Source organism: Labeo rohita, chromosome 25, assembly GCF_022985175.1.
Source record: "Labeo rohita strain BAU-BD-2019 chromosome 25, IGBB_LRoh.1.0, whole genome shotgun sequence".
Classification (NCBI taxonomy): domain Eukaryota; kingdom Metazoa; phylum Chordata; class Actinopteri; order Cypriniformes; family Cyprinidae; genus Labeo; species Labeo rohita.
The window spans coordinates 2,332,696-2,344,349 of record NC_066893.1 but is presented as its reverse complement, the minus strand read 5'-3'; the positions used below and the strand labels follow the sequence as shown (position 1 = coordinate 2,344,349).

Sequence of the window (11,654 nt, the reverse complement as noted above, 5' to 3'; positions counted from 1 at the left end):
CTCCCATTTTAGATGGGTGAGATTTAGCCAAGTAGTATCCAGAATCAGTGCTATCTGCATGTATGATGATAAACCACTGAGCTACAAATCTTACTATTATTTGTGGTTGTTACCAAACTATAAAAGAGTATTGAAGCCCAGTTTATGTTTGTGGATATTGTTTACAAAAGGCTTCTCCTCAGACAAAAGCAGCGTTTGTTGAGGCGTTCTTTAGTCCGAAAGGCGAACCTCTTAAGCTGCACATCACGTGCAGGCTTCTGTATCATGCTTTGGTGTCTGCATGACCAGTGCTGACCACATAATCTATTAAATTAAATTGTACCATGCTGTCTCCATTTATAGCTAATTGAGAGGGTGTTGTGTCACAGGACCTGCTTTCTACAGTAATAGATACATGGAAAAAGAAAAAGAGGAAAAACAATCTGATCATTGACATTTCACATTTATTCCTGTTAGATTTTGTCCTCCTTGATTTGGCAGACTTGTTAATGGTTCTGGTAGTTTGTACATTTCTTCTCCGATGTGACCCTGTGTATAGATCATGCTTGACATCATTGAACCCTGTAATAACCCTGGTGACACATACAGTACAACTTTTTGATCAAGTCCAGAAATTTGTACAGTAGAATTTTACTCATAGGGATTTGCATTTGGACTTCCAACCCAATAGCGTTTTTCTCTTTTAGGATAATATGTGGAGCAGGCATATTTTCCTGCTGTGCACCGGTGATCACAACTGAGGACTTTGAATTGAATGTTGTCTTGACGTGAAATTATTAATAACATTTAATTATACAGAGTGGTTAAAAACATATTGCTAAAAGATAATTCTCCCTTTCATCCATTCAAGTGCAACTTTAAGTGCAGTACTCATTACGTTAGGCCAGAAACATATTCTACACAAGTCAGAATGCTTGTGTGGTCCTGCTGTACATGCTTCATGTGCGTTCTTGTATTACTGTGGCTGTAACAAATCTCAGTTCTCAAAGGGGGGTGATAATTACCGAGTTGGTCAGGGGTGCCCAAACTCGGTCCTGGAGGGCCGGTGTCCTGCAGAGTTTAGCTCCAACTTGCCTCAACACACCTGCCGGGAAGTATGCCTAGTAAGACCTTGATAAGCTCGTTCAGGTGTGTACTTGGGGTCGGAGCTAAAATCTGCAGGACACCAGCCCTGCAGAACCGAGTTTGGACACCCCTGAAGTTGGTCAAAATTAAAATGACACGTTCAGCAGTATACCTTTTAAACCGGGGGTGTCCAGTCCTGCTCCTGGAGGGCCACTGTCCTGCAGAGTTTAGCTCCAACCTCAATTAGGCACACCTGAATCAGCTAATCATGGTCTTACTAGGTGTACTAGAAACTTCCAGGCAGGTGTGTTGAGGCAAGTTGAAGCTAAACTCTGCAGGACAGTGGCCCTCCTGGACCAATTTTGGACACCCCTGCTTTAAACTCATGTACCAACATGAGTAGTATTTCCTTACACATCATGGTTGGAGGCACACCAACAGTACCAACAACTTTTGGATGTATCCCTTATCTGACCTGTCCATTGAGGTCTTGCAGTCTCTACTAAGGAGTTTAATCAGGTGTATTTCATTGAGAGTTTGCTGCTGATGGTGTGCCTCCAGCAACAGGGATGGGAAACACTGCCTTAAGACTGCTTATGCAGCGTTATCCAATCCTATCCGATGTGTTAGGGCAGGTTGGAGCTGAAGTCCCAGAGGAAGATGATCTCAAGAATGGACTCCACTGGTTTATGCTAATACTAGCACAACACCATCTTGTTGGCAATAATGGGAATCCAGTGCAATATGCTGCAATATTAATTCTTCTCTGATCATTTCTGAAACACGAAGATGTATGAAATCAGTCTCGTGTAGCTCAACGTTTTTGCGTTCATGTACTTGCGTAGGGTATGTTTTAGGCCTTAGGCATGAAATTTTTTTACAAGATATTTTACTTTGTTTCTGGGTCTTCCTCTTTTCATGCAGAACCTCCTCAAAGGACACTTTTGTTGGGAATTCTTGTAACTTCTCTCTGTCCCTCTGTATTGCCATGTCTTGAACTATCCTGTAGGTTCTCTGAAAATGTCTTATCACAGTTGCTGCATTGACACATTGCACTGTTCCTTAAACAGTTCCTTGAAGATTCAAATCACTGTGGAATTCCTCAGTTGCTCCTTCGATTCACATTGCTTGAGCCAGTGTTGTCCATAATGCTACATCATGCTTCAAGTTCTCCATATGCAGTAGTCACATGGAGAAGACTGAAAGTGACTCGGTCCCAAAGAGGCGTCCCAAAATCCTAGTTGGATGAAGTTTGTTCCTTCTTGATGAAGAGTCTACGCTTACCCCAGCTTGTTTGAGCTCTCTTCTTGTCCATAATGGACAAAGGGATTGCATTATCTTTAGGTGGGATCACTGTGTCTTTTGATCCCAAGAGTTCCTCATCTTCTTGCTTGAGAAGGAACCTCTCCACTCTCCGCTCAAGGGCTTTGTTTTCTCCCTAAGCCCCTGTAGCTGCCCCTGACTCAAGGCTGCTGGGATTGAGAGCGTTCTATCTTCAACATTGGCTCTGTGTTTTCGGAGTCACTGTGGTGTTTTCGATCTCTCGGCTGCTGTTCTCCTTTTCCACCGCGGGTCCAGGAGGGCGAGCGGACGTAACCGCTGTGTGGAAATCTAGGTAATGGTGGCTGCTGGCGATCTGCGGGGTGAACTTACAAAACCAACCAATGAAAAACACCTTCATAACCACTGGTTAACCATTTTAAACAATTTGGAGGTAATAGTTCTGTTCCAGAACCTAGTCAGATGCCTGCTACAATAGCATTTTAAGGTACCATAGGTCCACTCTTGAACGCTGTTCCAACAGGTAGGCAGCAAAATTTAGAAGTTGCATTCTAACCCACCTAAGTACTTTTCACATTCTCAGAAGAATTTAATGCAGGGGTCACCAGAACCGGTCCTGGAGGGCCGGTGTCCCTGCAGAGTTTAGATCCAACCATAATCAAACACACCTGAACCAGCTAATCAAGGTCTTACTAGGTATACTTGAAATTTCCAGGCAGGTGTGTTGAGGAAAGTTGGAGGTAAACTCTGCAGGACACCGGCCCTCCAGGAACAAGTTTGGTGACCCCTGATTTAACGCAACTCTTGATAAAAGTATCCTTTACCTCCATATGAAAAACATTATGGGACAGAGGTCTCCAACCCTGCTCCTGGAAAGCTACCATCCTGCAGATTTCAGCTCCAACCCCAATCAAACACACCTGAACCAGCAAATCAAGGTGTTCAGGGTTACTCGATAATTACAGAGAGGTGTGTTGGAGCAAGGTTGAAACAAAAGTCTGCAGGACAGTAGCTCTCTAGGAGCATGGTTGGAGATCCCTTGTATAGGGGTAGCCAACTCTGCTTCTGGAGGGCTACCATCCTGCAGAATTTAGTTTTACCTCTAAGCAAACACACCTAAACCACCTATCAATTACAGGTAGGTGTATTGGAGCAAGGATGGAAATTAAGTTTGCAGGAGAGTAGCCCACCAGAAGCAGGGTTGACTTTCACCTACATTAGTAGGCAGCATCATGAAAGGGCGGTTTTAGTCACACTAGGTGATCTTTGACGCCCAAATAATGGTTTGTTTGACTAGCGTGATCACGCCGAACCACGCCCGGGTTCATTTAGCCATCCCTGGCTTGTTTGGATGAGGTGGGCCAGAGCATGGTTCAGTTGGGTTTGGGTGTAGTGTGAGCGTTAACCTCACCCAAGTGTGGAACTTCTGATACATGCAGCATGATTGTGTGAACATTTCTGAGCTGCAAAAGTGATATTTCTGTTAAGAAATATATTGTGAGAGGGCCGTGTGTCACTGTGTCCCAAACAACTCACAAAGTTAAAATGATGGACTCCATTGTGCTGAGCGAGAGGTGCCTTCCCAAAAGCAACTATGCTCTCAAGTTCGGTCGTTACAAATAGAGTTCAATGGAACTTATGACCAACAATGCTTTTGGGAAACACACCCCTGGTTACTTTAAAACAGTTGCATCATAAAAACGTAGGTGTGTTTCTAGCCCGGAGCGTAAAGTGCAATGTGAGTCCAGGTCAGCGTGGGAGTGGGCAAGGGGGACAATTACACTCGGGCTCGGTTCAAGGCAACCGTGCCTAGTGTGAGTACACTCATGGGCAAGGGGTGTCCAGCCTGCTCCTGGATGGCCACCATCCTGCAGAGTTAATCACCATCTAATCACATAATTTTCAAGATCACTAGAAACGTTCAGCCAGGTATTTTTGTGGCAACTTGGAGCTGAACTTCAAGGGTGTTGATTCCTGGGAACCAGGAGAGTTTTGAGCGGAGTGCCCATAAAGGTGGCCACAGCCTCCCCTGGGTGTGAGTGATCAGTCACTGACCTGCTGCCCATGAAACACCATTTACACCAGTCACTTGAGGTTCCATGATGCTGTTTTGAAGAACTGCTGCCAGTATAGGCAGTACACAGCAAAACGGCTCACTAGGTTTTGGAACAGAGCTTATATGAGTCATGTCTGTTTGACTCCTCAACATGCTGCCTTTAGGGATGTTCACACTGACAGGGTTTGCAGTAAAAAAAGAGCATCCGGATGTCATTCATTTTCAATGCGACTCAGCAGTCCAAGTCCACATGAGCAACAGACATTGTAGGTGTTTAGTTAAAGTTTAGTTTCCTGCATAGTGATGCAGTGAGGTGACTAACAAGCCTACTAACAAGCAAAAATACCCCTCAGTCTTCATTTTAAGTACTGACGAATTTGGGGTCTAGACAAATGTTATTCACATCACTTGGAGACCAGGGAGCGTAACATTTAAGCGGCATGTTCTGGTTAATTCTAATCTGAATTGCTCAGAATCCCACTGACATTGCCTCATCGTTTAAATATTTAATATGTACACATTTGTGCACTTCAGCTCAGAGCTTAATCAAATAATAATGTGCTCACTGTAGATTTCCATGGAATCACTGAACTCTGCCAGCAGCCAAGTACCCAACATTTTCTACTTTAAAATGTTATCCATCTGTTTTGTCTTGCTTCACAGTGAGCATTCAGTCATAGATAATAGAGTGCTGCAGGAATGAGTCCTGAAACACAGAAATTAGTTAGCATTTTTGCACATCCGGTTTGAATGTTAAATGACTGAAATAAGGCCTGCAGTTAACACAAGCTCAATATATTTAATATAGAAGATAAACTATAAAAGTAATAACCCACTTGTCATTTTTTACTTCTCTTGAAAAAAGTGGTTATTAACAAATTGCTAATGGGACTCTAGAGTTTGTCAGGAACATTAAACATCATCATGCTTAACAGGAAAGCTCAAAAACTCACTAGTGTGCTTTTACAGCGTTGTTGGGTTAATGCTCATGGTTTTGCAAACTGTTATGTCTCAAAGACCTAAAGTTGTTGGCAGTGACACATGACATTTCGGTAATGCAGCTGTGCCATAGTTCATTTATAGCCTAACTTTATTTGGGCTTGTTAGCTTTTTCGCAGAGTTTATTTTCTGCAGTAATCCAAAAGGCCGTGGGAAAATCCTGTTGATTTCTTGTCGAGGGAACCAGGGGAATGCTAACTTCCGGGTTAGCCTACAAAAATATGTCATCATCCCTGCAGCACTCTATTTCTCCCGCTTTAATTTTGAAATGAGATTCTGAAGAATATTTAGAGGACTGGATGATTTAATTTTTTACGACAACATTTTCTGAAATTACGAAATTAAAGTCGTAATATTTTGAGAATAAATTTGAAATTACAAGAATAAATTCTAAATATTTAGAGAATAAAGACAAAATTACAAGAATAAAGTCAGAATGTTTAGAGAAAGTCTAAATGTGTTGAGAATAAAGTCGAAATTTTGAGAATAAAGTCAAAATGTTTTGAGAATAATCAAAATTTTGAGAATAAGGTCCAAATGTTTCGAAAATGAAGTTGAAATTACCAGAATAAAGTCAAAATGTTTAGAGAATAAAAACTAAATTTCTAGAATAAAATCGAAATGTTTCGAGAATAAAGTTGAAGTATTGCAAGAAAAAAGTCAAAATTATGAGGATGAAGTCAATGTTTAGAGAATAAAAACTGAATTTTGAGAACAAAGTCAATGTTTTGGGAATAAAGTCTAAATTAGGAGAATAAAGTCAAAATTTCATGAATAAAGTCAAAATGTTTCGAGAATAACGTTGAAATATTTCGAGAATAAAGTCAAAATTTCAAGAGTAAAGTTAAAATGTTTTGACAATAAAGTCAAACTATTTCAAGAATAAAGTTGAAATATTTCGAGAATAAAGTCAAAATGTTTCAAAAATAAAAACAAAATTTTGAGAATAGTCAATGTTTTGAGAATAAAGTTGAAATGAGAATAAAGTCAAAATGTTCAGAGAATAAAAAAAAATTGAGAATAAAGTCTAAATTTTGAGAATAAAGTCAAAATGTTTAGAGAACAAAAACAAAATTTCAAGAATAAAGTCAAAATGTTTTGAGAATAAAGTCAAATTTTTAAAAAGTCGAAATACTATTAAAAATATTATGAATTTAATCTTGCAATCTTAGATTTTTTATTTTGAAACGTGGCACTAAAACACTGTTGCACATTTTAAAGCTCCTGGTAAAAATGTGAGAGCTGACTCACTTGCTGGGGAATCTGTATGGTTCTCCTCGTCTGAATCAGCAAACACCTCCCCCAGCTCCTGGTCAGACATGTCAGTGAGCTCCGTCAGGTCCAGGAGGTCAAAGTGGACCTCCAGAGAGGACACACTGCTGAGAGGCTCTGAGATCAGGCAGAAGAAAGCAGAATGACACTGCATTACTATGACCAGAGTACTGGTTAAGAGCATTTTAACGATATTCGCAATTGCACGATCTTTCTTGCACAAAATGTCACTTCTTATTTTGAGTTTTTAACTGGGATGCAATATGTGCTCTTGACAGGTCACCGCTTCACTCACGTCGTTTCTCTGCGATCAGCACCTGGCTGCCATGATGTGCCGGGGTACCAACGTGCTCTCCTGAGGCATTGTGGGACGCCTCGCTGGTGAGACTGGCAGAGCTGGAGGACTTCAGAAGCTTCTGGAACTCTCGGTCTCTAAGTGGCTCTACAAAAAGAAAAAAAAGACATTTTATAGAGCAGGGGTTCTAAACTCTGGCTCTCAAGGTCGACATTCCTGTAGAGTTTAGCTCCAACCTTGATCAAACTCACACACCTGTAACTTTCTAGTGATACTGAAGAACTGAAGCTTGTTCAAGTGTGTCAGGACTGGAGCTCAACTCTGCAGGAAAGTCAACCTTGATGTTGAGGACCCTGTTATCGAGCATAAATGTTTTGCCCATACTGAATTAGCTGTCAGAATATTAGTGAGTTCTGTGTGGGAGCCAGATCATTGCTATACAGTTGACAAGGTATTCTAAGTAGTTGTTAGCATGTTGTTATATGGTTGCTAGGGTGTTCTGGGTGGTGGCCAGGGAATTTATTTATGTAGCTGATAAGATGTTCTAAGTGGCTGTTAGAGCATTGCTACAGTAGGCAGTTGCTAGGGTGTTCTAGATGGTTGTTAGCACATTGCTGTGTGGTTGCTAGCATGTTGTTATCCTGTGTTTATATGGTGTGTTGTAATGATATTGCTAGGGTGTTCTAGATGTTGCTAGCATGTTGCTATGGTGTGTTGCTGTGATGTGTCGTTATGGTGTTGCAAGGTGTTCTAGATGGTTGTTAGCACATTGCTATGTGGTTGCTAGCATGTTTTTATAGTGCTTTGCTATGTTATGTTGTTATGGTGTTGTAGGGTGTTCTAGATGGTTGTTAGCACATTGCTATGTGGTTGTTAGCATGTTGCTATGCCATGTTCTTATGGTGTATTGTTATGGTGTTGCTAGGGTGTTTTAGATGGTTGTTAGGACACCCTATGTGGTTGCTAGCATGTTGTTATCCTGTGTTCATATGGTGTTGCTAGGGTGTTTTAGATGGTTGTTAACACACTGCTATGTGGTTGCTAGCATGTTATTATAGTGTGTTGCTATGGTGTGCTGTTGTGTTGTAGGGTGTCTCTAGATGTTGTTAGCACATTGCTATGTGGTTGCTAGCATGTTGTTATGGTGCGTAACTATGGTGTGTTGTTATGGTGTTGCTAGGGTGTTCTAGATGGTTGTTAGCACACCCTATGTGGTAGGGATGGGACGATAAATCGTTGCAATGCGAATCGAGAAATGATTCAGCATCGATTCGTGATTCTCCAAACATACTCTTCTTCATGAGGGTTCGAGTGTGCAGATAAAAACTAGATTAGAGCGCCATCTGCTGTTAAAATCTAAGCTCAGAATCGATTCCAAAGAGAATGGTGATGCATTCAGAAGATCTCAGAATTGATCCACGAATCAATGTATTGTCCCATCCCTACTATGTGGTTGCTAACATGTTGTTATCCCGTATTCATATGGTGTATTGTTATGGTGTTGCTCGGGTGTTTTAGATGTGATTGCTAGTATGTTGTTACAGTGTTGCTAGTGTGTATTGCTATGAAGTTGTTAAGTGGTCATTAATGAATTTCTAGAGTATGCAGTTGCTGTTCTGGATGGTTAGCACATTGCTAAGTGGTTGCTAAGATGTTCTGAGTTGTTGTCAGTGCACTGCTATGGAATTGTAAGGGTGTTTTCAACATTTGTTAGCATGTTGCTACAAAGTCATTATGGTGTTCCTGGTGGTTGTTAACACATTACTTGCTAGGTTCGATTTTGTGCTAGTCTGAGCATTGCTATGTGGTTACTCTGGTGTTCTCAATCACAGTTTAGCTCTTCGTCTACAGCCGATCTCTTGCTTTCCATGTCGCGTTCTCTAATGGGGTTTGCCAGCGGTTGCCAAAGAAGTGAAACAGAAGATGCTTGTGTGTTCCCTGGGTGTTTAAAGAGCTTCCAGCCCTCTATTGATTTCTTGCGGCAGTAGTCAAAGCAGACAAGCGTTTTATATCGTTGAAGGCAGTTCAATTACACACATGGGACAAGAAAACAAGTGGACCACTGAATCTACCCATGTCGTTTTAGAACCTGTATCTCTCAAATTTTTCAGCAAAACACGTCCTGCAAGCCTCTAAGGCTTGTCTTTTATATATATTAAAGACAAGCCTTAGAGGCTGTTCACAAGAATATTTTCTGATATACAGCTTGTGCTTTGTGTGGTTTGGCGAGGCCCATTTCTTGTAGTAGCAGTTCGGGCTGCATTGACTGTGGACTCACAAAAATATAAAGGCAATTACAGAATTGACATACAGTTTAGAAATCATGACTAATTGTGTTAAATCATTTCATGTACATTTTTTAACATTAAATTAAATTAACAAATAAATAACCTAAAAAGCACATTTTGTGACAAAGGCAGCAGGAGACTGCATTCAGTACCTCAGAACACTATTAACAGATCCATCCAATTTATCAGTGCATAAACTTATTTTTCACTTCCGTAGCATGTTTTGTCCCACATCTCAAGAATCCATGATGTGATGATACAGACTTTTCCAGCTGCGGCCGTTCTCCGCAGTCTGCAGGTCATCCCTCCCTACCTCACACCTCTCATTAGCCCACACACAGCAGATTCCGCCAGCTTGTTCTCTTTATGTGCGTGCCAGTCATGCAAATATTGGTGCGTGGATTGGGGTATATTTGCTTATTCCAAAAGGCTCTCAATCTAAACCATACAAGCCGAGATGAACTACATTTTTAGCAGCACCCAGTGGTACCCAACTCCCATTGTCCCAAAGCAACCGCTGCAAAAGATGCAACTCAATGTCAAATTTTCAAAAAGGGTCGCATCCAAAAATCCTCACGCTCATGACCTTTGTCGTTTATTCACATCGCAGTTCTAGTAATCGTTCGACAATTCATAAGCTATAATTCATAAGCCACCACCCTAAATGTATCCAAGTTGCTCTGCCTTTTCCCATGTGCATAAATGCAAGCTGCCAGCCGCTGAGCACTACCGGCTTCCTCTGACTGCCTGCTTTGTCTGTGCATTCAAGAAAAAAAGACATGGTGGCAGCTCTTACAGCGGGCTATTGAATTCAGCGGTAGTGCGCGTTTAAATGCATCATAGCGTGCCGGCTGAAGAAATGTTTGCGCTTACCTGCAGCACCAGAGTCTGCCTGAGCCTCCATTAAGACTATTGTAGCAGCCGGTGCAATGCTGTTTGGCGTCGCAGCCGGGATTAGAGGGAGCGCCTCCTGCCTCGTGTACGCGCTCTATCTCTTTCTGGCTACTCGATTTCTCTCTCTCTCTCTCTCTCTCTCTCTCTCTCTATCTCTCTCTCTCTTCCCCACCCTGACATGCACAGTCACACATTCGCTCCCATTGTCACTGCAGCACACACAGTGACACATAAAGAGTCCCACTGGAGAGAAACGCAGTCAGCCAGTACACAACTGCTACACTGCATGACACACCAAAACAGGGGGAAGAGAGGGAGGGAGGGAGGGTGGTGCCCGTAGACAATAAAAAGGATTTATATGGGAGGCAGAGGTCTAGTGATCTAACACAGTTTTGGCAATGATATGAAGTAAGGGAAAAAAGAGGCGTATCTGTGTATAGGTGATTATAATCCATAATTGTTCATTTAAAAAAGGTTACATTGATCAAACAGTCATTAGCTAGTGGTTGTAGTAGATAAAGGCCAGGAAAATAGGCTGAATACAAATGCTGCTAGCATGTGGTTCCATTAAAGTTGCTCTGGTAGTAACTACTCCAGTACTCAAGGGGGCAATAGAGTGACTTTCAAATGTCTTTTGTGTCATTATTCAGGTAGTCTCACATAGCTTCAAAAGGACTGGACTCCATTGTATCTTTTATTGGGCAGGCACCCATGAGGTCGTCTGTCCAACACGTAAAGCAACCAATCACAGTTTTTGTTTAACATCTGGCCTGCAAAGAGTAAATCATTCAACAACACTGTCTTCGGTCATCAAGAATGTAAGCTGTGGAAAATCCAGCATACTTTTGAAAATCTTGATAAGTTTCTTGATGAGTACTCAACAGCTTGGAGTCTCCAAACTCGGTCCTGGAAGGCCAGTGTCCTACAGAGTTTAGCTCCGACCCTAAGTCCTAGCTAAACTCTGCAGGACACCGGCCCTCCAGTACCGAGTTTGGAAACCTCTGGTTTATAGCTTCATAGCGTCTGGCGTCATGGCAGCTTTGTTTCCAGACGGACTGTTAAAGAATGCGACCACAGACTGTAAAAAAAAGATGGATAATATGTCCCTACTTCCTTCCACTGTAGAAAAGTGAAGCCAAAATGTTCCAGTTATGGCCAGTGTCATCTTGCACCAATGACGTCATTTGGCACCCGAGTCTGTGCTGTAACGATCATGAGCTGGAGCTGCGTTATCAAAGTCCCACCCAAACTCCTGCAGAGCCAATTACAAGCACACAAACTTGACGCCACTCTTAGTGTTTATAGCATTAAATAACTAACAAAAATGTATTAGAGTGTGATAAGAAGTTCCAAAAATGCTGGAATCCATCTTGGGGAAAAATTAATTTTAAACTCCCAGAGTATACTTTGTTTTTGTATACTTACAGTTGTGAATGTAGGTGGTCAACACATGCGCTCTAGAAAGCTTTTTCTATGTCCAGTGTCTGTTTATGTTTCTCCAGAA

General features: G+C 41.7%; 1 protein-coding gene across 2 annotated transcripts; it reads right to left on the bottom strand.

The window, feature by feature from the left end:
• Positions 1–409: 409 nt before the first annotated feature.
• dbndd1 (dysbindin domain containing 1) lies at positions 410–10,435 on the bottom strand. 2 transcript variants are annotated; one of them, XM_051098968.1, is made up of 4 exons: positions 10,130–10,435; positions 6,969–7,115; positions 6,653–6,790; positions 410–2,713 (listed from the first exon to the last, which is right to left on the bottom strand). In XM_051098968.1, exons 1-4 carry the CDS (start codon positions 10,158–10,160, stop codon positions 2,529–2,531), a joined length of 501 nt encoding a protein of 166 aa, XP_050954925.1. In that variant the 5' UTR covers positions 10,161–10,435; the 3' UTR covers positions 410–2,528. The 2 variants fall into 2 exon arrangements, with proteins under 2 accessions (XP_050954925.1, XP_050954926.1); XM_051098969.1 differs by having other exon boundaries at positions 411–2,701.
• Positions 10,436–11,654: the final 1,219 nt, after the last annotated feature.